The sequence below is a fragment of the Rhinatrema bivittatum genome, chromosome 10, assembly GCF_901001135.1.
Source record: "Rhinatrema bivittatum chromosome 10, aRhiBiv1.1, whole genome shotgun sequence".
NCBI lineage: Eukaryota > Metazoa > Chordata > Amphibia > Gymnophiona > Rhinatrematidae > Rhinatrema > Rhinatrema bivittatum.
In genome coordinates, this window is record NC_042624.1 from 112,089,509 (window position 1) to 112,116,012 (window position 26,504).

The 26,504-nt window shown below is 42.9% G+C and overlaps 1 protein-coding gene across 3 annotated transcripts in view; it reads left to right on the forward strand.

Moving 5' to 3' along the window:
* FAF1 (Fas associated factor 1) overlaps nucleotides 1–26,504 on the forward strand; it is a 460,794-nt gene that overhangs the window by 141,040 nt on the left and 293,250 nt on the right. For all 3 annotated transcript variants that reach the window (XM_029618481.1, XM_029618482.1, XM_029618483.1), the window contains one exon: nucleotides 20,322–20,427. In XM_029618481.1, the coding sequence (XP_029474341.1) occupies nucleotides 20,322–20,427 (106 nt within the window). The remainder of the gene's footprint in view (nucleotides 1–20,321; nucleotides 20,428–26,504) is intronic.

Genomic DNA, 26,504 nt, shown 5'->3' on the forward strand with positions numbered 1-26,504 from the left:
AGGGGTTAATAAACATATGGATAAAGGTGATCTGGTAGATTTTCAGAAGGCGTTTGACCAAGTCCTTCATGAGAGACTTCTAAAAAGAAAATCATGGGATAGGAGGCAGTGTCCTTTTGTGAATTGCAAACTGGTTAAAAGACAGGAAACAGAGAGTAGGATTAAATGGTCGGCTTTCTCAGAGGAAAAGCTGAACAGTGGAGTGCTACAGGGATCTGTACTAGGACCTGTGCTTTTTAATATATATTATAAAAAAATACATATATATCTTCTAATGGGGAGAAGTGACTGTTATGCAGTTTTATGGTTATGCCTTTTCTGTTGTATATGAATGAGGTATGTTGTCTTTTTTTGTTTTGGATGATAGAAATGTGTGTCTTGCTAAATAAAAAGGATTTTAAAAAAATGATCTGAAAAGGATTATGAGTGAGATTATCAGATTTGCAGATGTCACAAAATTATTCAGAGTAGTTAAATCACAAGTGGATTGTGATAAATTGCAGGAGATCCTTGCGAGACTGGAAAATTGGGCGTCCTAATGGCAGATGAAATTTTAATGTGGACAAGTGCAAGATGATGCACATAGGGAAAAATAACCCATGCTGTAGTTACACGATGTTAGGTTCCATATTAGGAGCTACCACCCAGGAAAGAGATCTAGGTGTCATAGTGGATAACGCATTGAAATCATTGACTTGGTGTGCTGCGGCAGTCAAAAAAGCAAACAATGTTAGGAATTATTAGAAAAGGAATGGTGAATAAAACTGAGAATGTCATAATGCCTCTGTATCACTCTATGATGAGATCGCACCTTGAATACTGTGTACAATTCTGGTCGCTGCACCTCTAAAAGCATATAGATGCACTGGAAAAGGTATAGAGAAGGGCAACCGAAGTGATAAAGTCACGGAACGACTTCTCTTTGAGGATAGGCAAAACAGGTTGGGGCTATTCAGCTTGGAGAAGAGATGGCTTAGGGGGGGATATGATAGAGGTCTATGAAAATACTTGAACGGGTAAATGTGAATTGGTTATGTATTCTTTCAGATAATAGAAGGAATGGGGGCATTCCATCAAGTTAGCAAGTAGCACATTTAAAACAAATCTGAGAACATTCTTTTTCACTCAATGCGCAATTAAGCTCTGGAATTCATTGCCGGAGAATGTAGTTAAGGCAGCAAGTGTAGCTGTGTTTAAAAAAGGTTTGGATAAGTTCCTGGAGAGGTCCATAAACTGCTATTAATCAATAGGAAATAGCCACTGCTTGTTGCCGGCATTAGTAGCATGGGATCTGTTTTCATGTTTGGGTACTTGCCAGGTTCTTATGGTCTGGTTTGGCCACTATTGGAAACAGGATGCTGGGCTTGATAGACCCTTGGTCTGACCCAGCATGGCAACTTCTTATGTTATGTTTTTAAGTGCCTGAAAAGTGGAATATATATTAAACAAATTTGTAATCAATGGAAATAAAATAGAGTTGACGTAACAGGTACAGAAAATGTGGCTTTCTTTTCAGTGTACTATAAAGGAAGTGTAGAGTCCTGCTTATAATCCTTTTCAGGCAGGATGCTGATGAGCTAATTGCAGTAACCGCTGACCTATACCTAGGTAGTAAACAGTGTCATTGGATTTGGTGTGGCACAAGGTTTACGTGTGTTTTGATCTCCATTGATGCTTTAATTTGAAACAAGCTTCTCTTTTCATCCAGAATTTGACTTCAGGGACCTGTCCTAGCCCTCAAATTAGACACTATTAAGTGGTCCCTAATTAACCATCATTTACTAACCCAATGCTTACAAATTCACCTTTAAAGAAAACCAGAACTAATTTCCACAAGGGATTAAGTTTAAATTGGGTAGTAGTCACACAGGCTTACTTATACTGAACTTTTTTTTTCTTTTTAATATCTGTGCAGAGACTTCTTTTCCTTTTATTTTTATGCATTTATTTATCATTCCTATTTTTATTACCTGCTTCATACTGTAAATTCTGAAGCAGATTACAATACATTTTCCCAAATCAAAACTTTATGTAAAGTACATATAATTACATAATAAGAAAAAGTTCTAATACAAAATCAAATCTCATAAGTCCCAATCCCCTCACATACAATAAAAAAACAAACCCCACCCTCATCATCTCCTTTCCCATTTGCCTTACACAGTCACCCAAACATCCCAGAAGGAGCAAACAGAGATGAAAACCTCCATTCAGACTAAACCCCTTAAGCCCCAAGGCTTCCCAGGATCTCCCCACTTACAATCTAGAGAAGACTTGCAGGGAAAGCCATGCCTTCACTTTTCGTATGAACGCTACTGTATCCATTATGGCTAAGGTTTACAGTTTTTGATCATGTATCAGCGAGCAGGTATGTTTTTAATCTGGGTCATTTGTTTATATTGATTTTATTTTTTAAAGTTTGTTATGGTTTGTTTGGGTTTTTTTTTTTATTATGCTTTATGTATGCTTTTGGGTCATTTGTTGTCTTTTTGTTTAACAGTTGTGTATATATATTGTAACCCATTTAGTATTATAGATAAGCAGGCTATGCATTTTATAAGTAAGTACAGGAGCAAAGCATGAAAATGCATATTTTCTGGTTTGTATCAGTTACAGCCCTGGGAATGCTGGTATTGTTAATAGGGCTTGCTCTGGCACTCCTAATGATTGAAATTCTTTAAGGCCTGCTGACACTTGATGTTGGTGGTAAGTTATGATCTTGCTTTTTTCCCCATTTTTATGTGTATTGCAAATAATCTCATGATCTTTTTATATATACTATAGTTTTTAATTTATTTTCTGGTATTTTCACATGATAGTTTTTTGCTATTGCGTATGTGTTTACAGGTATGTCTATATGTGTGTATGTGTGTGTATATAAGAATAAAAGATATTAGACAATAATAGTGTTTAAAGTGCTCAGCTTTTAAAGAAAAAAGAGAATCTCATGCATAATGAGAAAAGGAACAGGAGCACTAATGTTAAATCTTCAGTAAAAATATGTATTTCCTTTATTAGCAAATGAACATAAAATAAACGAACATTTTTCCATTACAATAACCAACTATACAAAAATATCAATGTACATTTAAAGACCAGCTCTGTGCCGTACTGCACAAGTCAAATGAAACACATTCGACAATCGTGGAACCATTCACACAACTTCACAATTTAACATTGTTATAATACTGTTTAAATAAAACAATTGCACATACACAGATTTCCAGCATCTATACTGAATGAACTCACGATATAACATGTAACTTACTCTAGAAAAAAAGTTAACAAAAATCTGAATAAAAAAATATTCTGGTAGATTTTAAAAGCTGGGAGAGACACCTGTGACTTGGCCTGGAGCGCGCCGTGTGGATTTTAAAAACCCCGCGAATATGCACGAATCTCCCGGTACGCCCATAAAAAAAACCATTTTCACAGAAAGGGGCGGGACTGCACCATGAAGTCAGCGCATTAGTAGTTACCCGCACAAGCGCACGCCGGGGTCCCCTAGCGTTTAAGTTTACTTCTTCTGTGGGCGGCGTGTAAGTTGTGTAACAGATAGGTCAGTCAGCGGCGTTTCAAGGGTCGAGAGTAAAAGGGACGCAAGTTAGCGAGGTGGATCAGGTGAACTGGGAGCAAACTGTGAAAAAGGGCTTTTACATCCGTGCGCGTAGCTACTAAAATCCCCCCCCAATTACACGCACAAGATGACATTTGCATGCATCAACATAAAATCGTGTGCACACATACACGTGTATACAGATTTTATAACACCCGCGCATATACGCGCGTCTTGTAAAATCGCTGCGTCCATGTGTGTGCACTGGCAAATACCCGCACATGTGCCTGCTTGTGGATCTTAACATTTACCTCTTTATTTGTACCGAAAATTCATGTAAACCACTCAAAAAAAAACTGGGCTGTCTCGTTCTTAGGTGTAAAATTTTCAGATTCGCCAATTTTATAACGCGCGTGTTGCTGGTGCATGTTATAAAATCAGATGCCCGCATGCACATGCGCACCTGATTTTGTATTGGCGCGGGTGCCCACTTGTACGTGGGAGGGAGAGGGATTTTTTAACACACGTGCGGTGACAAGATCGGGCCTTTGCCCAGTTCCCACCCAGTACGCTCCAATAAAGAAGTGGATTGGGAGGGAACTTCCCTATTTCCCTAACTAACCTATTTTTTTTTTGTTTCACAACTTACCTGCTCCTCTGAGCAGAAGTAAGTTGTGTGCGCTGGCCAGCTGTGGGCACGTGCTGTCCCAGCTGGCCCTCGCCCCTTTTAAATGACCTGGCCCTTCTGCGCGTACCTGCACATATGCGTGTGGCCGGGATGCTATGATAAAGCGCCTGGCCTGGTCACATGTGTATCTTCCGGTATTGGTGCGCACCGGGGAATTAAAATTCCCCCGTTGGATCCTAGACCTGAATTGGATTTCTATTCAGTGTGTGATTGATGCTGAAGACACGGTGTATTGCATCTCTTAGAAGTGATGCTGAGTACCCAAACGTTCTGGAAAACAGTGCACCAGGACTATTAGGAATGATGTTTGATCCCCGATAAGGCCCTTGTTTCGCTGATGCCAGCAATCATGTCAACGCTATGGATGACATATTTCAACAAATGTTTCATAAAAACTGCCTTTGTAGAAATTCTCAAAAAGCCAACGGTATATCCATTTATCCCCTGAAGAAACCAAACGTTGGATGGTGAAACGGAGGCCTCAAGTTGAGGTATTAATGCGGCCTTTAACATTGTGTTGGTTTCTGTGGGTATAAACATAAGCTCTTTTGCGATGTAGATATTCCTATAAAATGCTATATTACATAAGCAAGAACAATTATATACTACTCCTTAAGATTGGATGGTTCTTACTATACTTTTTACCCATTTATTTCGTAGTGTGGCATATGGATAGAACACTCTAATTATATTATAGGGTTTTTTTTTTTATTTTTGTTTTTTTTAAAGCCGGTACTGATTTAATTCTGTTGAGGCCTATTGGCAGTGCCGGTGCAAGGACATTCAGCCGTCCTAGGCGGTGATGTCACCCTACCACGTGATCTCGCCAATCTGTGCATCGCACCACGCGACTCGTTCACTTTAAAATAAAAATAAAAAATTGTGCGCTCTCATCGACCGTGGAGCCCTGCCTACTCCGGTGCCCTACGCGGCCACTTTAGTTTGCCTAATGCCTCCCGCTGGCTCTGCCTGTTGGCACAAGTGGGATGGGCTTGCAAGATATTTTGCTGGGTCTCTAGTAAGTTATGAATCGGCTTTTTTATGTTTGTTTAAATCTATTTTATAAATTTTCAAATAGACAATTCAACAGAATGCTGGAACTCGTATACACTTTCAGTATCCAGCGCTATAAATTGCGATATAAACAGCAACAACATTTCCTTTAATAACATCCCCTTTTTCCACTCACCCTCTTCATCCCCCCCCTACCCCACGTGTAAGGGTTTGTCTGTGGCTGGAAGAAGTTATCAGTGCCTCCTGTCGGGAAGAATAGTCAAGTCATTTCAAATCCTACTCTGCTCTGGGAGGCAAGGACTACAAACATGGCTCCCATATTTCCTTTCTGAAGTATATCCATTTTCTCTATATATTTTTCATAAGTGCACATTGTGGGGTAGATTTTAAGAAAATGCGCGTTCGCGTACTTTTGTTGGCGCACCAGTCGCAAACAAAAGTACGCTGGATTTTAGCAGATACGCGCGTATCTGCTAAAATCCAGGATCGGCACGCGCGCAAGGCTGCCGATTTTGGGCAGCTGGCGCGCGCCGAGCCGAGCAGCCTGCCTCCATTCCCTCCGAGGCCGCTCCGAAATCGGAGCGGCCTCGGAGGGAACCCTCTTTCGCCCTCCCCTCACCCTCCCCTCCCTTCCTCTACTTAACCCACCCCCCCGGCCCTATCTAAACCCCCCCCCCCTACCTTTGTCGACGGATTTACGCCTCCCGCGACCCGGGGGCGGTTCCGGAGGGCGCGGCCACGCCCCCGGACCACCCCGGGCCAAAACCACGCCCCCGGGCCCGCCCCCGAAACTCCGCGTCCCGCCCCAAAACGCTGCGCCGATTGGCCCCGCCTCCGACACGCCCCCCTCGAAAAACCCCGGGACTTACGCGAGTCCCGGGGCTCTGCGCGCGCCGGCAGGCCTATGGAAAATAGGCGCGCAAGGCCCTGCTCGTGTAAATCCGGGCGGATTTACGCGAGCAGGGCTCTTAAAATCCGCCCCTGTATGAATTTGATTTCTCCACTGTGTCATTGTTGGCAGGTCTTCCATAAGCCAGCATTGCAAATTACATCGTTTTGCCAATAAAAGAACTTTGTGCACACAAAATTTAACATGGCAGCCCATGCAAGTTATTCCATTGACATTAAAGGGCAACCTCACCCCTGCTATGATCACTTTCCCCCAAAAAGCTCCTATTTTTGAACAGTCCCAAAACTGTTAGAACATTTCTTAACAAATGCTCCTTGTTGAGGAAAGTAATAATGCATTAACAGTTTATATTATATTTCACACAGAGCCACATTACAGGTTATAACTCACATTCTTTTAAATTCTGCACGTATTGTTTTTCAGTAAACACAATCCCCAATTCTTGTTCCCAAGAAGTCACTAGTTTGACTTAACTATGAGGTTTTAACTGTCCTGTCAAGGTGCGATAAAGGAAGGAAATAGTGTGTCGAGAAGGGTCTGTAAAATCAAACAAATCAGATAGCAGTATCCTGCTGCCAATCATCTATTTCTAATTAGATACAGTTTATGTAAATAATATACAAGTAGAAAAGTAAAAACTATACAAAAAAATTAGACAAATATTTTTTTTGGTTTCACTTCAGTAGTATGTGTTTTTTGGGTTTTATCTACATCTCTCTATATCTCTATCTATACACACACACACACACACACTGTATACTCATTTGTTTACATAAACTTATTTGCTGTCTTAATCCAGTCTCGTTTTTAATAAACCAGTAGCCATAGACTGTGGTCTATATAGAAGGACTCAAAAATTAGAACATAGAAAACATATAATAGAAGGCAATATGGAATAAGTAAGTTTTTAATTTAGTTTTGTAGCATTAAGGTTACTAGTCTAAAGGGCCCAGGGAATGTCTAATGCTGATCCCTGTAGACTTTGCCTATGGCCACCTGGGGAGCCAGGAGGAGGTTACATTTTGGGGACCACTGTGATTGTTTTGAGACTTCACCAGTAGAGAAACCCATCTAATGGCCTTAACCTGTCTAAAATAGAAGATGAAAGGTTTCTACAAATCCAAGTGGACTAATAGGGCAAGTACAATAGTTTAGTCTTCAAAACTTAAGTAATATAACTTCTTGGATGTTTGGTAGAAGCATATTCCGAGGAAAGAAAAGATCTGAAAACAAGACTTGGCAGGTCTGTAATCTGAAGTTTTTGATTGGACAAATCAAGAATGTGAGAGGGAAGGTAATGAGAGAGGGAAGTAGAAAGGTAAGGACGAGCTAGACTGTAAATGAATTTAAAGGCGAAGACAGAAACTTTAGTATTGACATAAACATGTACGTAACGGAATGTCAGTGCAGGGCAGCGAGGAGAGGAGAATCATGAGTAGCAAGGACAGAGCTAGAGATGAAGCCCAGTGGAATTCTGCAAAATCAGAAGATGATGAAAAGAAGAGTTTGGGAGGCCATGAGCAGACACAATCCATGAGTGAAATAAAAGGAGCACGAAGAAAAGCGTGACAATGTCAACCGTAAGGGAGGAGAGCGTTTTCTGGCGATTATAAAGTTGATAACTGAGAGAAGAGCAGAATTTGGAAATTGAGCAGAAAATGAAAGCGAGTGGGATAAAAATACCACTAAGGTTCTGGGTTTAGAAAAGTGAGCAGCTGGATAGAAACTTCGTGAGTATGTGAAGAAAGGTGAGCATTGGTAGGCAGAGAGGAAACCAGTTTTGGGTGTGTTTGCCAAACTCATCGATGATGTGATAGAAAAAAGACAGAGACAGAAGGACACAGAAGTTGAGAAAGTAAAGTAGTTGTAGAAGTGGCTGTCATCTGCAAAGCAATGGTATGAACTCAACATCAAGGAGATTGAGAAGGGGTAAGAACCAAGAGCTGAAAAACTCCAACAGTTAGTGGCAAGGAAGTTGAGGAAAAGCTGTTGACTAGAAACTTGAAGGAGCAGCTAGCAAGATAAGAGGAAACCCAATGGAAAACTAGACCAGACTTGGAATTAAAGGCTGCAGCTTTATTGAATCCATGTCTCGGGAATCTGATCTATGTACCATAGGTATCTGGAGTAAGGTCTGGCCTGCGATAAGCAAGCCGAGCTGTGGACCTAATGAGGAGGGGAGGAGCGGGGCAACTTAGCTTGGGCCTTACCAGACAACCCGTTCTGTTTCAGAAGGACTGGCAGCCCTCCTGAGCCACGTCATGTTTGCACTGGGAGTCACTAGCCAGCTGCTGCACCTAGCAACACTGCAGCAGACAATGCCAGCCATGCTCATGGGGACTTTTAAGACAGCCGAGATCGCTCACCTTAGGAAAATAAATCCCCCCCCTCCCCTAGGCTTGGGAATCCTGCCTGAAATCTGACAACTGAGATTCTAAAGGGCAGTACAAAGGAAGGTCGAGCCCGTTGGGACTATTGACAGATCCCATACCTCTGTCATCCAGCTAATACAGCTAATCTACCATCTACAACCTGGGAGTCAGAAGACAACAGACAAATGACAGGTGAATGGGCAACTTGTGGTGGTCACGGCGCAGACGTAAAGAGGAAGAGGCCATGGCTGGCAGTGGCCCCCTTTGTATCCCTTAAAACTAATGGGGCCATGCCTCCTTTCCCAGTGGGGGGAGGTTATCTAACCAGCCCCATTGTCTGCTGAACGGTGCAGAGACGGCCGGATCCTGAGGCCCTCTGCCTGACTCAGAACTAGGCCACCTGTGCACCCTCCTCAAGTGGGTTGAGCGGGCTGGTTCTGCACAGGCACCTCAGTTGTTATTGGCTTGCATGCAGGCCGCCCAATGGCACTCATTTATTGTTACTTTTCCTTCTGGGAAAGAACAGATAATTACAGATCTAGCATGTGGTGTTTTCCAAACTTCAAAGTCTGTTGGTGCATCAGAACAGTTCCCATCAGATGTGGTATATGAACATCTCCAAAAGCGGGAACACTGTAACTGGTGTCTGTCAAAAGGTTTTGTTAAATGAGCTAAGAGACTTTTGGATCAATGAATTTTAATCATCTCGAGCTGCTGGAGGCCAGCGGAATAACTTTGGCTTTCCAGTTAGAGGTAAGGGGGCGTTCACAGGTTTTAATATTAGTACGGTCAGCTCAGCTTTATATCCTTTTGGTATAGTAGAAATGAAAGCTAGATATGATAAAAAAAATAGTATTACCTTTCCCTGTCTGTAAAGCATTGAGTTCTTAAAAGATACTAAATACAAATGTTGTTTAATATTTATAGAAGGGAGAGGCAGATATATAAGGAATACATTGGTTTACAAAGAACATAAGAAAGGGTACAAATGAAATTGCAGGAGTTTTTTCTAATGCCTTTTTCACAAGCTAGTGTCAGTCAGTCTTTCCCCTTCAGAGGTGAGAGAAAGGAAAGAAAGATCTTAGCAAATCTTAGCACAGTTTTGCATTTAGTCTCTTGTTTTCCGCACAGCCTGGAAATACAAGTTGGGTCATGTAAATGAGCTTGAGCGCCCCTTGAAGGGCCTGTTGGGCATCGCATTGTAGATACCGCGGGTATGAAGTTAGCCCCCCGGGAATCAGGGAAGGCAAAGCAAATTACTTGCTGTTTTTGGTAGCTCCTTCTAGTTTGCTTAAAGTCGGACTCTTGGAACATTTGCTCCCACTGCAACCTTCCTCGGAGGACATCATGAGCGCTGCCAAAGTGTTGGAAACAAAATGGAGTTTTTAATCAAGGAAAAGCTTCCTTTTTTCCTTATCTTTGAATATAAATGAGGGACTCTGGTGAGTGAGATGTGCTCTTCTGTTTTATATAATAAAACTAATCTAATAATGAAGAGTCAGGCACTTAAATTGGTGAAAAATAAAGAGAAATCACAGGTGCTGATCAGGAGGCCAGCCCTTAGTTAAATCTGGTTTTAAGGTTGCTACAAAGCGTGTGGCGACATGGCGTGTCGGGGTTCGTTAACAACTGTAGCAAGTGTTAATTAAGCATGATGTAATCTGTGGCTTCTAATTATTAGTATTACTACTTGCCAGTAATTTGTCTACACTGAAGTTTAGTTACTTTGATAGCATGAGCAATGGTGGCGGTGGTAAGGTTTTGGCATCTGCTCATGAGATGACATAAAAGGTGCTGACGTAATGCTCCCAAGCACAGGGTAAACACGGAGGCTGGGATCTTGTTTGCATATTCCTCAGATTTTCTAAGTGACTGCTGCTTGAACCTAATCTGTCATCTGCAGCTGCTTTAGCAACAACAAACATTACATTTACATACTGATTCCTTATTTTGTTTTAATGTCAATAAGCTGTAATTACAGTAAATGTGGTCTCATGTTGACATGAGCTGGTATAAATATGAAAGCTTAAAAATGGAAATTTTAATTGCCACATGGGATCACTATTAATTTCAGTATTTGAGACATCGTGATAACTCCTCTCCGCCCCCCCCCCCCCAATAAAAAAAAATGTAAAAAACCCTCTAAAGATGAAAATGATTTTGCTGGCCGGCGTGACACACAAATGGAAGCACTCACCGCACAGCACAATGCAGCATCGCCTCGCGTCTGGCTTGATACAGAACGACCCCTCGACACAAGTGCCGATGCAGGGGCAGGTGGCATTGAAGTCCACGATGCAAAAAGTGTTGAAGTCACATCAGGAACGCCCGGATTTCAGTTCCTCAACTGGGAAGCTTTCCAGGAAGCCTCATCAGGCTGTGGACCGCTAGGTAGTCTTCACCTCAGAAGAGTTGGTAGAGTTGTTGTTTTCAGATGTAGAGCCTTTGTCTGAGCACATGTCCACTGGCTCCTCGGAGTCCTCGGCATGGGTCTATTCAGATCTGTCCTCTGTATCCAAGAGAGAGAGGTGTTCACCACAGCTGCAGGAACCCCTCCAGAAAAGACATAGGAAGTCTTCCAAAATGGAGCGGTCCTGACCCTGACATCTTATTGGCAGCCTTGCCCCCAGGAAATTCCACGTGAGGGAGAACAGCTTCCCATCTTGGCCGAGAAGACCTAGCCTCACAGGCAGTGTTGCAAATTTCTCGAATTCTGTCACAGTTCTTCACCTCCATTGAGGATCAAGGGGATATAGCCCATCTAGCCCTACCCCAAGCAATGCCTCGCCCCAGGGAAAGTCACTTTCTCAACAGTTGGGAGACAGTTGCCCAGAACCTCAGACTAGCAACCTGGCCCCTCAGCTGTCTCCACAACTGGACATCTCTCCGCAATTTTCACCACCTACTTCGCTAGGTTCCTCGACTGGGTACCCATCTGACCTGCCAAAGGAGCAACCTGAACCATCCTCACCTCTAGAGGATCTATCCTATTCTAAGTTTGTGGAAAAGGTTCGCGCTCAACTTCACATTGAAACATGGAAGGTGCCAGACCTGTGGGCTGAGATGCTGGGGATCCTGAAGATTTTTGATACTCCAGCTGAGCCTACTGCCTTGCCAACCCACACGGTTCTCTACTCTGTGATGACGAAGGCTTGGGAGTCCCCCCTTGTCTGGTCAAACGACCTCACAGAAAACGGACCTGAAGTTTAATATGTGATAGTCTCCATACTACAGCATGGTCCAACTCCCACATGCCTCAGTGGTGGTTGAATCGGCCATGAAATGAGCCAAGAAGACCTGCCTCCATCTGAATAACCCTCCAGGCCGTGACTGCAAATATTTAGATGACTTTGGCAAGAGCGTTCCAAGCAGGTATGCTGAATGCAAAAATACAACAGCATCAGTTCTACATCACACAGTACCTGTATGAGGGCATGCAGTCTTTGAAGCCCCACTTTACCTCTGCTTCACCAGATGCGGCTCCACCGCAGCAATTTCACGACCTAGAAGAGGGGTTGAGACACTTTTTGAGAACCATATATGAGGCCTTCGAGACATCCGCTTGGACTTCAGCGGGGGCCATAGCAGCTCAAAGAATGGTGTGGCTGCAAGCTAGCGCCATTCGGGAGGATGTCCACGAAAAGCTGGCTGAGCTCCCGCATCTCACGGACAACCTATTTGGAGACAAGTTGTGGGGAGACAGTTGCTCAGTTAAAGGAGCAAAATACAGCGGTTTTGTTGCTAACGTCTCCTACTGGCCAGCAGTCCTCGAGCAGGAAGTACTACCTGAGCTTCTGGAAGGCTTACTACCAGTGACAGCCTTACAGGCCATACCCAGCCTAGCATCCACTGGTTTTTCTGCAGACCCGACCACAGTCGTAGCAGCAGCAGGGCCAGCGTCAGCAGCATCTGCCGCAAAACCCCAACAGATTTTTTAGAGATACCCGGGCCACTCCTACCACTGAGAGTAGGGGGCAGAGTGTCTTCCTTTTACCATTCTTGGGCAGCAATCAGCTCCAGTTGTTGGGTGCTGAACATCGTCAGAGGGTTACCCCTTGAACTTCAAGAGCATCCCAGGCCCTTCCACACCTGGTACAGCCAAATCAGCCCCGCTTAGAGAACCATCACCTGCTGCAAGAGGAAGTCAACAATTTGCTTCACCCCAATCCATTCAGAGATAGTAGATGCCTTTTAAGGTGCTTTGCTCAAACAAAAGGTAATGGAACTCACAAAGGAGGGTGCAATCCTTGATCTAGTGCTCACTAATGGGATTAATGTCTCTGATGTTCAGGTAGGTGCTCACCTGTGCAGCAGTGATCATCAGCCAGTATGGTTCAGTATTGCAAATAGGAAACAGAGAAGTCACACAAAGACTGGAGTTTTGAATTTCACAAATACAGACTTTGTCTAAATGGGAATGTACCTGGAGGAAGAACTGGAAGACTGGGAGAAAATGGGTAGGTTAGAACAACAATGGACCAAATTAAAAGGAGCTATTACAAAGGCAATAAATCTATATGCTAGGAAAATAAAGAAGAGTAAGAGGAAAAAGAAACAAATCTGGTTCTCTAAGGAGCTGACTGAAAAAAATTAAGGGAAAAAGAACAGCATTCGAGAAGTATAAAAGATCTAAAAAAAAAAGGAACCCAAGAATATCTGTTAAAAATGAGGGAGGCAAAGAGAGAAATCAAGAGAGCAAAAAGTCAAGCGGAAGAAAGAAATGCAAAGAGGTAAAGAAAGGAGACAAAATTTTTTTTAGATATATCAGAGAAAGAAGGGAGGCCTGAGGTGGTATAGTGAAACTGAAAGATGACAAGGAGCATTGTATGGAGAGATATGAAGAAATGGTGGAAATATTAAACAAATACTTCAATTTGGTATTCACTAAAGAAGACCCTGGAGAAGGACTGCTGCTGGTTGACAAGACTGAAGATGGAGATGGGGAAGATGAAGAAGAGAATGTATGGGAAGAGCTAGGAAAACTGACAGTGGACAAGGCCATGGGGCCAGATGAGGTTCATCCCAGGATACTGAGGGAGCTCAGAAATGTGCTGGCGGACCCGCTGCATGACCTGTTCAATAGATCCCTGGAAACGCGAGAGGTGCAGAGTGATTGGAGAAGTGTGGGGTGGTCCTGTTTCACAAGAGTAGTAGCAGAGAGGAAGCTGGAAACTACAGGCCAGTTAGCCTCACCTTGGTGGTGGGAAATTTAATGGATACTGCTGAAGGAAAGAATAGTGAACTGTGTACAGTCAGGAGGATTGGAAGGTCTTGTCAGACAAATCTGATTTTTTTGATTGGGTGACTAAAGAATTGGATCGAGGAAGAGTGCTCAATGTCATCTACTTGGATTTCAGCAAAGCTTTTTGATATGGTCCTGCATAGGAGGCTTGTGAATAAAATGAGAAGCTTGGGAGTAAGCGCCAAGGTGGTGGTGTGGATTATAAACTGGTTGACAGATAGAAGACAGAGCGTGATGGTAAATGGAACCTTCTCTGAAAAGAGAGTGGTGTTAAGCAGAGTGGCACAAGAACTGGAGTTGAGAGCAGTTCTGTTCAGTATCTTTGTGAGCGTCATTGCGGAAGGGATAGAAGGTAAAGTTTGTCTATTTGTGAATGATACTAAGATTTGCAACAGAGTGGACATGCCAGAAGGAGTAGAGAGAATGAGATGTGATAAAATAAATTTAAGGAAGCTTGAACAGTGCTCAAAGATATGGCAGCTGGGATTCAATGCTAAGAAGTGCAGAGTCATGCATCTGGGGTGCGGTAATCCAAAAGAGCAGTATGTGTTGGGGGATGAAGGGCTGTTGTGCACGAAGCAAGAGAGGGACCTTGGAGTGATGGTATCTAGCTATCTGAAAACGGCGAAGCAATGTGACAAGGCGATAGCTAAAGCCAGAAGAATGCTGGGCTGTGTAGAGAGAAGAATAACCAGTAAGAAAAAGGACGTGATATTCCCCATGTACAGGTCCTTGATGAGGCCTCACCTGGAGTACCGTGTTCAGTTCTAGAGACCGTATCTCAAAAGGGACAGAGACAGGATGGAGGCAGTCCAGAGAAGGGTGACCAAATAGTGGGACGTCTCCATCAAATGACTTATGAGGAGAGGTTGAAGGACCTAAATATGTATACCCTGGAAGAGAGGAGGTGCAGGGGGAGATATGATACAGATCTTCAGATACCTGAAAGGTTTTAATGATGCCCAACCAACAACAAGCCTTTTCCACTGGAAAGAAATCAATAGAACTAGGGATCACAAAATGAAATTCCAGGGAGGACGACTCAGAACCAACATCAGGAAATATTTCTTCACAGAGAGGGTGGAGGCTGCCTGGAATGCCTTTCTGGAACAGGTGGTGAAGGCAATAACAGAGAAAGAATTGAAAGGGACATGGGATAAACACTGTGGATCCCTAAAGGTTAGAGGATGGAAATGAAGAAAAGAGTGCATGGGGGTAACTGGCTGGTGCGGTGGTTACTACCCTTAACCAAAAAGCCTTCATACTGTTGATGCAGTTCCATCATTGCTCTCAGCTTCGATGGCAGGAGGAAAAGGGGATTTGAACTCAGACACCAACAAGGGCCTTGACTTTTACGATCTGAGAAACTGTTAAGTATGAGGGTGACCTGTATGGCGCAGCAGATACTACTATAAGCTTGCTGGGCAAACTGAATGGACAGTTTTGTCCTTTTCTACCATCGTTTCTATATTTACATTATATTTACACAAGCCGTTAAGCCCGTTAAAATGGGCTACATTACATTTTTTTTTCAGTCCATTTTCTAACACAGCACCCTTCTACACTTTTTCTCCCTCTCTCCCCCTTCCCCTCGTTCACTCCTCCCCTTCCCTCCACTCAGTCTTACTCACCCTCTGTCTCCCACTGCCTCCTTCCCCTCACTCTCACCTTCCTCCCCTTCCCTCAGTCACTCCCACCCTCTCTCAATCCCATCCCCTCCCCCTCAGCCCTCCTCCACTCCCTTTTTCTCTGCTCCACAACTTCTTACCCTTCCACTTACTCACATCCCTGTCTCTCACCTCTCCCTCATTCTCCCTCTCCCCTCACTCTTCCCCACCCCCTACCTCCCTCCCTCTCACTCAGTCCCCTCCCCCTCCTACTCTCACTCAGTCCCTCCCTGTCTCTCACTCAGTCCCTCCCCCTCACTCAGTCCCTCCCTCCCTCCCACTCAGTCCGTCCCTCCCTCTCTCTCTCTCCTCCCTCCCTCTCTCTCTCTCCTCCCTCCCTTGTTACTGGCCGCCGCTGCCGCCGCCGCTGCCACTCGACGCTGCCACTGCCACTCGACGCCACCATGTTGTTTTTTTTTTCTGCCGCCGCCGCTGCCATCCGCCGCTGCCACCCGACGCCGCTGCCACTCAACGCCGCCATGTTGGTTTTTTTTTTCTGATGCTGGCTGAGACCGACGTGTTCGCCCGCACATGCGCAGTAGAGCTGCTCTCTACTGCGCATTTGCGGCACATCGGTCAACCTTCATTTATTAGGTTGATACACTGCTGTGGTGCCAGTGAGGAAGTCCTGCAAAAGACACTTGGAACCCATATGGTATCAGGCCTACTGTAAAGTGTGTTAGGTTTGGTGCTTGGCCCTCAGAAAACCACAAGTAAACTGTACTACAGTTATAGACCACTAGACCTCCATACCAAAATAACACTAACTGCTAGCATTCAAACAGTAAGAACCCTACTTATGAAAATGCAACAGTGCAAATATTACTCCGGGCCTTAAAACACTAATACACATCCTATTACGAAAACAGAACAAATCAGGTTGCTATAAATCGCTACCCAGAATCTACACAATAGCAGAATCTCTCATCTTGGTCACTCAGGCAGAGCCCAGACAGACCCTCACCAAATACAGAAAAGAGAGACCATCAAATACAAATAGAAATGTGCAGACAAAAACTGAACTGGAAACCACAACAAGCCAGACTCTTGTCTGTGTGCATCATTGGAAAACCAGAAACCTCACCATTCCTCTTAAAACATGAAACAAAACAGGCTTCTAAATAAATAAATAGGGAGCCCGATAAGATTTAGAAGGGTGGGGAGTGGGGGAGCAGTTGCCGGTGGTGGCCATGTTATCCTATTAGAAATTAATGCATTAAGTCCTTGGAAGTACCATGGTGGAGAGCTGACTGTCATCCATGATTAAAAAGTGATGGCAGGACAGGGTCTGGCACATCATTTTGTCCAACCAATACCAGTTTTCTTTACCTTACAAATTTTGACGCAGTGTTATGGTAGATACTCATATTCTTATGACCTTCATAATAGGCATCATCGTAATTGCTTTCGCGTGTATCAACTCTGCCTTATATATAATCATTTGGTCATTTCAGTCCCGATTTTTTAAACTGAATCAGATCATTATTATTTTTCAAAAAATTTTTTGTTTGCACTTAAAAGATTCTTAAAAATATATATATATATGGTCCTTAAATTCTGCACTTATCTTCACACTCTTTTTTCTCCATTAGTGTTGATTGTGCTCTTGCTGTAATCCACAAGAAACAGTTGACCCAACACTGGACCGTGTTTCGGACTGCTGTAAACAATCTTCAGTCCTTTATCAAGGGTGGTTAAATCTGCGTCTAAACACACCATATTTTCAATCAATCAGTCACTAACATTTTTTTAAAAAAATAATTCTAAACATATATACTTGGACTATAGTTAGCAGGTGATTGCTGGGGAAACATGGGTAGATGGCAATGGACGTAATTTCACATTACAGTATCACACAGATTGTAAATCCACACATGTCATTTATTTGATTGAATGTCCGTGCAAATTACAGTACGTGGGAAGAACTAAAAGAATGATCCGTACACGATTAATCGAACACAGAAGCTGCATTAATACTGAAAAAATTACAGCCCCCCTAGTATTACATTGTAAAGACCACAACCATATTTTCAATGATTTACGTTGGAGGATTTTAGAAAAAGTATACATACATCCTCGGGGGGGAAACATCAATAAAACTTTGAATTTGAAGGAGCAACAGTGGATATTTAAGCTTGATACAGTTACTCCAAATGGCTTAAATGCTTCAATAGAGTGGTATTCACTGACATAAATGGATGGAGACTAACATGACGTCAGAAAAGAAGGTGGAACGGGAGTGCAGTGGAGAATTTAAGAGAGTTCTGGTAGGGTTCCGGATGTGAACCACAAGAAAAACGCCGAGACGCCATTGTGAGCGTGGAGTTTAATATGAAGAAATGAACAAAAAATGTGAGTACACAAAGTTACGGTGCCAGCTCGAGGAATAACTATAGTCCAAGTATATACGTTTAGAATTATTTTTTAAAAAAATGTTAGTGACTGATTGATTGAAAATATGGTGTGTTTAGACGCAGATTTAACCACCCTTGATAAAGGACTGAAGATTGTTTACAGCAGTCTGAAACACGGTCCAGTGTTGGGTCAACTGTTTCTTGTGGATTACAGCAAGAGCACAATCAACACTAATGGAGAAAAAAGAGTGTGAAGATAAGTGCAGAATTTAAGGACCATATATATATATATTTTTAAGAATCTTTTAAGTGCAAACAAAAAATTTTTTGAAAAATAATAATGATCTGATTCAGTTAAAAAAAATCGGGACTGAAATGACCAAATGATTATATATAAGGCAGAGTTGATACACGCGAAAGCAATTACGATGATGCCTATTATGAAGGTCATAAGAATATGAGTATCTACCATAACACTGCGTCAAAATTTGTAAGGTAAAGAAAACTGGTATTGGTTAGATAATTGATGTTGGGTTTTTCCGATACAGTTTGATACAAAATCACAGTATCCTCACTTGATCAATAGGAGTGCCACATCATTTTGTCCGACATTTGTGGATGTTTCCTGAGTGCCATTAGTTCACTGCTCCCACAGATAGTGCAGATTCCATTCAGTGCTCCTTTTTCAGCTTTACTTTTGGTTACAATTTCCATTTGTAATGAGATTTACATAGATTACAGTTTTAAAACATTTTTAATTTAGGCAGTCACTTCATAAGAACTTGAGTATGCATGCAATTATAAGAATGTCACCTGCAATCATAAGGAAAGCAGATAGGGATTTGACGATTAGAAAGCCTTTTTTTTTTTTTTTGGGTGGGGGGGGGGGGGGGGATGGGCCTGGTAGTTCCTCCTTTCTCCTTTTTCTTCCAGCTCAGTGGGAACTAATATTGAGACTTTCATTTGCCATGAGCCTTCACTCACAATCACCTGGCATTTTTCAACCCATTCTCCCGCTGTTTGGTCATTGCAGCAGTGGTGCTAAGGAATAAGGGGAGCCATGCACTAAGAGCGCCTTCCAGTACCCTGATTCATGGGCTCCGAATCCAGCTACTGGGAGCTGCTCTTAACAATTCCCGGGTTTCAATCCCCCGCCCTTCCCAGACACTGCCGCCACAGCGTCCCCAGCCCCTGCTGAGCCAGAGTGTGAAAGAGCAAATCAGGGACTTTCTGCATGAAGCCCATAGCAGTGAGCAGCTCTGTAAATGCTTTGAGACGAAAAACAGTGTCTCTACACCAGAGCATGAAGTTCCTCTGAAGAAGGCATTTCAGTATTGTTGTAAGGCCTTGTTAGCGATGAGGTCTCGGAACAAGTAAAATTGTGGTCCATACGAGGAATCTTCATCTCTAACATTATAAAAAGAAATAGTGCTACAAAGTGTATGGAAAATGTGCACTTGGAGAAGCCTTCATCATACTCCAATGGGAGCTGTAGGTAGCCAACTGTTGTGTAATAATTATCCATAGAATGAAAAAGTCATTATTTATAATATATACAGGAGGGACATGTGCTTCTGGCTGTTTTAACACATCAGTGGATGTGATGTTTCTCGTTGACAAAATAACGTGTTTACTGGCATTGGCTGTGTGCATCTATACAGAATTTATCAAGAAAGAGAGCTTTTGTGATTGCATGGCGTGCTATCTTATTGGTGGTAATTAATCTTAGCAAGTGAAGAAAACCTTCCTTCATGAAACATACAGGAGCCTTCCGTGATCTGCAGGTTCTCGCACTCAGTCTCTAGGATGCTCCTTCTGCTTCTTCCAGCCTCTCCATTTTTTTCCCCCAATTCCCATTCCTTTTTTCCCCCACTTGGGAGGGAGCTCCAAGCATCCACCTTACTTTTATTGGACATAGAACATATTTTAGGATTTCTCATTTAACAAAAGTTATGCCGTTTTTGAAAGCAAGCGTTTTAGTGTAACTCACTGCAGTTGAATATCAAACTCCTTTTATTGTGAGATGCTGCTATATGATCCACAAATACTTTAGTTTGAAATATACTGGGGTTTTTTAAAACTGGGTCCAGGAGATATAAAACCAAATCTGCTCTTTCTAACTGGCATTAGAAATAAAGGTTAGGGGCTTGAGCTAGTGTGTGTATATGGCACACTGTTATTACTGCATATTCTGTTTTAGGGTAAATATGTGTGACAGATTTATGTCACGACAGTGGTAACCATATGGCTCGGATACATATATATATTTTTTCACATTCCTGCTAAGAGAAAATCTTGCTAGTTTTGGAAGCTGTAGCCACCTTTTGAAGAGAAGGGGTTAACCGGTTAGCTCCCCTCGGTGGCTTGCAGCCGGTCGGAGCGGAGGAGGATGCTGGTGTGTGTGCCTGGGCTTGTCTGTGTGCAGGCTGGAGTACTCCTGGGGCTTTTACCGCTAGCTGTAGAGCAGGCTAGAACATGCTCAGCTCTGATTCTCTTGTTTTTCTTTCAACCCTTTCAGTGCCCTGCAGGAGTTATTAAATCAAAACTTCATGCTGATCATCACCCATCGAGAAGTCCAGCGGGAGTACAGCCTGAATTTCTCAGGAAGTAGTACCATTCAGGAGGTGAGTTATGCGCCATATCTCACAGCTGAGGAATAAAGGCAGCTCATTAGAGCTAATGGTGACCCTGAGACAGAGAGCTGATCTCCTCCACTTAGATACTCAGTCTTTCATTAGGAGCTCTGTTGTTTCTTGTTTGTTTTGAGCTCCAAAGATTCGCCGTTGATAATCCTAAAGCATTTTTATATAACTTGAACATATCAACAGCAGCTAGAATATTTTCATATTTTAAAGTATTTTCAACAGAGGAAGTTTACTTTGTCTTTCTTTGGAGGTTGCAGTTTTATAGCAAACACTCAGTGAGAGCTTGCCTTAGGAGAAAGGTCTTACAGATTGTATATGCTCCTCGTTGGCTTTCTTGGGTTACCTTCTGCCTCCATTCTGCTCGCCATTTAATACCTTAGATCTCAAAGAGCACAGGCTGTGAACCTTCAAGTGTAGAATGACGACCAAGGGCCAGCGTTGGGAACGACCGTACTGCCATTTTATCCTTTTGGAGACTCTGAACTTGCTTCTCCAGGGAGGTGTGAGAGCAGCCGGGCCTAAGGCACCTGTCAAATGTAGAAAGATATGATCGAGGCCAGCAAGTTAGAGGAACTCATGGTGCTTCATATTCATATACATAGCTATATAATGGAAAGCAAAGGCAGGAGATTCATATGAAGCAATAACATAGGAAATAAAATTATTCAGCAAATTTAAACAAAAGCATCTCCAATATCAGCCATGGACCACAATAAGAAGGGGGTGGACATTAAAGGCAAGGGAGAGCTACAAGTAACAGTTTCAAAGAAACAAGCTTTAACTTGCTACAAACCATGGTGGTATTAACTAATTGGAGCAATAGATGCTGGGAGAGCAGCTTTCTTTTGATCCCCCCAAAAAATCATAACAGGTCAGGAAGGAAAAAATATCTGTTGCCTGCATTATGTCCCCACACACTTGCATGGATATCCAAGAAGAAATGTCACACCTAAGGAAAGAACCTCCTGACGTATTATAGGAAACAATTTCCTTCTCTCCTGAGTGGTCTTAACCACATCCGGAAGAATCTGAATTTTAAAATATTCCTGTGACAGGTTAGGCTCAGACTTATCCTTGATATCAGCCTTGGTGCAGGAGGATGGGGTGTAAAGGTTGGAGAGGCAGGGAAATACATTTAAAAGTAGAAGAGCCCTCTGTACTGATGAGCAGAACCTTATCTGGTCTTTCAAAACAAGCAAATCTTTTCCTAATCCCAAAAAAGCACAGTGGTGGTGAAATCCTGAGTCTGAACCTGGGAATGGCCCTGCTGTGTAAAGATGTGAGAGTGGGGTAAGAAGATAAGATAGCGATGGGAGGCCTCTTCATGTAGGGAATTCTTTCCAGAAGGTACGGGGGGGGGGGGGGGGGACTGATATAGTTTGGAACCCACCTCATCCTGTTGACGTACTTGGTCAAGGTTGTAATTAGGCCCGGATGTCTGTCGTCGCTCGTTCTGCGGTGCTTGCTACATTAGATCTCCTTACAGCAGAATTCTAAGAAAATCTTGTTTAATAGAAGCAGATTACTGTGCTGGCCCTATGGTGCAGACCCCCCCAGCATTGTGTGCTCTGCTGGACCCAAGTTTGGATCCTCCGTACGTTGGGGGATCGCCAGGCACATGTTCAGGTCCAAGCTTCTGTGGCAGCCTCCGCTGACTAAGAACTGGCACCTTTTGAGGAGGCCACCTCCTCCACAGTGCCCCAAACTGCCCCGGCATGCTTTCTATGAAAGTGGGAGGGAAGACTGGCAAAGATGGAAAGGTTAAATGGGAGGGGAAGGAAAACCTTAGCAGAGACTAACGTTGCTCAGAGTTAGTTCTTCTGGCATGTGAACAATTATGGTGGCAGCGTAAATCTCGCATTGTATCTGCACTGAAGAGGGGGGTCCCGTGCTGGCAGGCTGCTTTGTGGCTGTGTGCATTGAGCCTGAGCAATCACCTAGGGGGGCGCCATGAAAAGTGCAGATTACATTTGCTAGAAAGTATTTTAGTTCCTGAAATTGCAATGCAAAAAAGCTGACCTGATCTGGGTTACTTTCAGAGCTTAAATGTTTTGTTTTTTTTTAAATTATAGGCCCCCAGTCTGTTATATGTAATCCAGTAAAATCAGGTAATAAAGGACAAAGCTCCTGATAACCGTACCTGAAAATGTTTTGATTGGGCTAGTTTTTGGATTTCCTTCAAGCTCAAATTGTCACATTCCCGATGCTCCTGCTGCTAGTAGGCATCTGGATCTGAAGTCACTCTGAACCCGAATCTCCCATGTGACAAGAGTACTGTGATAATCTACCCATTCTGAGTTGGATTTTCCAGTTAAGAAGTTGCTTTTCTTTGGTATAACCTATTTTTCTAGTGTTTGCTTGATGTGCTACCGGCCGTGTCGACGTAACGATAGCTCTCGGTGCTGCCCTGCTCTGCTACGTACGTATCCTGGCTCACTGTATATGGAGCTGTGGGAAAGGATAGCCAAAAACTCTAGAAACTGTAGGAAACTGTCTTTTGACTGTTCATCTTGGATATTCTGAAAACCAGACCTGTTTTCTGGCACTTGAAGGGCCCGAGTGAGCTGTTCTTGGTATGCATTCCGTAATAAATTTAAGACTATAAACGAGGTCCTGAATATTAGCACAGATTTAGCAAGGCCATTCTGTCATCTGAAAATGTCATTTTCCATTTGATGCATACAGCTCAGGGCTCTCACAAGCACCTCTGTTGAAATACTAAGCACTTGCGAAGTAGCAAAAACAGTAATTGACATTGTAATAGAATCTAAGGTAGCTAAATATAAAGTTGTTTGTTTTTTTTTTAAGTTGCCTTTAAAAAATAAAAAATGCATGATCTTAGGTTGTGCTTTTTTTTTTTTGGCGGGGAGGTTGACTGTTTGCGCTGTGCGCTGCGTCCCTGTGTTGACTCGGGCTGAGGTGAAACATCCATTTAGCGTAAAACAACCCCTCTGGAGAACAGAGTCGGTGGAACAGAATCCAGGGTTCAGGATGAAACCTCTCTCAGGAGCTGACAGCAGATGTGAGGAAGGTGTCCTGCGATATCAGCTTCTGAAAGATTTATCTGCAATCTAATGCATTTTCACTGTTCAACTCGGTGCCTGTGCGAGAGCATGTGATTTAAAACCCGGCAGGGCTGGGACCGTGCAGCAGCCTCACTTAGCAGAGAGGCCTCGGTTTTGCACAGCAGCTCTCGTCTCCAGGGGCCCACTTTAACACGCAGCCTGTTGTGTGTTCTCTCAGCTTCTCTACCTGCTTATTTAATCATCACTATATTTAAGGTGCTGTAGTTCTTGAGAGACTTGGTGATATGAAGTCCACAGTCTTTCACTTTTTCCCTCCGAGGTGCTTGGAAACCTCCCTGTCTTTCTCTTGGCGTTTACATTATCACTGTTAATGAATTCTGCTTACCATAATCCTGTGCCTATTGCAGCGTGTAGCCACCAGGGGGCAGCCAGGACTACTGCCATCTCACGTTTTATCCAAATATAACTGCTCCATGTTTTCAAATTAACTTCTCATATATAAACAGAAAGGAGTATAAGTGGGCAGGTTATTGTTTGATTTGCCAATAATTGGCACATTCCAGGAAGGAGACTTAATTTCACCCTTTTAAATTAAACACTGCGATTTAAAAAGAGATAAAAAATTCATTAATGTTCAGTGATTATAAAACAGTGGCACATATTTATTTTGCCTTTATTACTGTTTCGAGAGGGGAAATTCTGCAAATATTTCAGAAATCGAGTCGCCCATACTGACAATGTTGAAATGTTTAAGCAGTGTTAATGCAGTCAGCTCACACCTGGTAACCTATGCACATGGATTCAAAATGACAGCATCAATTATTCAGAGAAATAGTTAAAATTCCATAAATGTTCCACCGCGGGTCCCTCTTCAATGCAACTGTCTCTCCAGGGCCTGCTGTTTGAATTAGGAAGTAGACTTTCTAAGTCCCCTTCCTTGGGAAGAATAAATATCCTTTTGGTGGTTTCTCCCTAAATTATATCTGTAAAGCAAGATGCTGCCTTTCCAGCTTAAAGTTTGCATCTTTACCAAGATTAGGGGGGGTTTTTTGTTTGTTTGTTTTTTTAACATCTGCTTATCAGGATTTATTGACTGAAAAAGAATAAAGTGGTCAGGCTGATTGGTGTTTTTTTTTTCCTTCCATTAAATGATGTAGCCCCAAAATGAGGTGATTTTGTATTGAACTGTAATCACTGATCGGAGAGGCATTCTCTGCCACTCTTGCTCGCAAACCCCATTCGCTGTCTGGCTGGGTAAAGATAAACCAAGATTGTGCAATGCACTAAGTGGGGTGAGAGATTCTGCTGTCATACAGCAAAGGGGCTTGGCGCTGTGCACTTTGCCGCTTGCATGCGTGCTACTTTGTGCAGGTTTGGAGATCTCTTAGCCTAGGCCTGTGTTACAGTAAGAATGTTGCCATTTTAGGGGCTTGACCATTTTTTAAATGACATGGAGGGGGGAAGCTTGTCCTGTTGTGTTTGTGGGAGAGAGCACTGCAGGGCCTGTTAGTGCACTGTGCCCTATGTGACCTCATAAGTAACTCTGCTGTGAGTGGTGGTATAGAGGCCTTGGCTAACAAAAAAAAAAAAGTAATTTTTCATTTCCAGTAGGGCCCTGTTATGTGATTTTTGTACAGCTTCCAGTTTTAGACCATACTTTTTCCCTGTTTAATATCAGACAGTAAATGTATTAAATCTACCACTGCTGTCAAATGTACATTCAGCTATTGCAGTTCAATTTAGTTTTTAGTTTAAAAGCTGTAATTTTGATAACAAAGTAAGCTTTGATGTCATCTCCTGCTCTTGACTAGTGAATGGACAGATATGGACATAACATCTTCCTACCTGTCCTGCCGATGATGCGGAGTAGTCTTCTTGTGCACTTGTGAATGCATTGAATATTTTCAGTAGTCTGATTGCTGTATCAGAAGCAAGCGTTGCATAAATTTATTATTTATTTATTTATTTATTTATTTATAGATTTTTCTATACCGGGGTACGTAAATAACATCACCTCGGTTTACATTAAAACAGTAATTCAGCATTGCGCTTTACAATATAACTAGGTAACTAAACGAAAACAATACAGTATATAACTTTGTATTAATAGAATGCATTTTGCATTACTGTGTTCTCTGATACCTATTAGAAGCTGAACTTTCAGAACTGTCCTCAGTGACGTGGAGTGGAGCAGCCCCTGATAATCAGGGGAGCCAGGGTTCAAATCCCACTTCCACTCCTTGCCACCTTGGGCAAGTCACTTTACCCTCCAGGTACCAGCTTAGGTTGTGAGCCCTTTGGGTCAGGGAAGTACATTCAGGGTGCCTTGAAGTACCAGTGAGAGAAGGCATGAGCTAAGTAAATAAGAGATTTGTGCTAGCCCTGCACTCCAAGGCCGTTTTCAGTTGTGCAAGTCAGGTGCAAAAGTGCACAGACAAGTTGGGTAGCATACGCGCACATACTACTTACAAAGTAGCAATATCTGAAGGCTCAGTTGTACAGTGAGGTTTTTATGTGTTGTTGTTGCAATTTGTATTTCTGCCTTGAACAGTTTGACTGTAATAAGGCAGTCCCATCCCTAAACGACCCTTTTATTTCCCTGTTCATATCTGCGTGCAGTGCCCCCATGTATGCGCATACTCTCGAGGTTTATATAAAATATCACATATGCACGAGCATGCTTACGCATGGCTGTACTATTTTGTGTGCTCAGCCCCCAAATAACTCTTTGAAAACTCGCCCATAAATGTTTCCAAGAAAACTCCAAAAGTAGGGGCTAGAATAAAAGGCCATTCCTGAGAAGTGGTAAAAGAACCTGGGGATGCTGCAAATGCCAGAGCTGCCAGTCAGACTCTAGTTCCTTATTGGTTTTGTTTAGATTTCGCTCACACCTTTTCACTGGTTGCACAAGGTGGATTACAGTCAGATACAGTAGTTCTCTTCAGCTGTGAAGAGAACTATGCCCTAGGTCATCCAACTGGTCTTACCTCAAGCAATGTTATAGATCTACCAACGTTACAGAGCTAAATT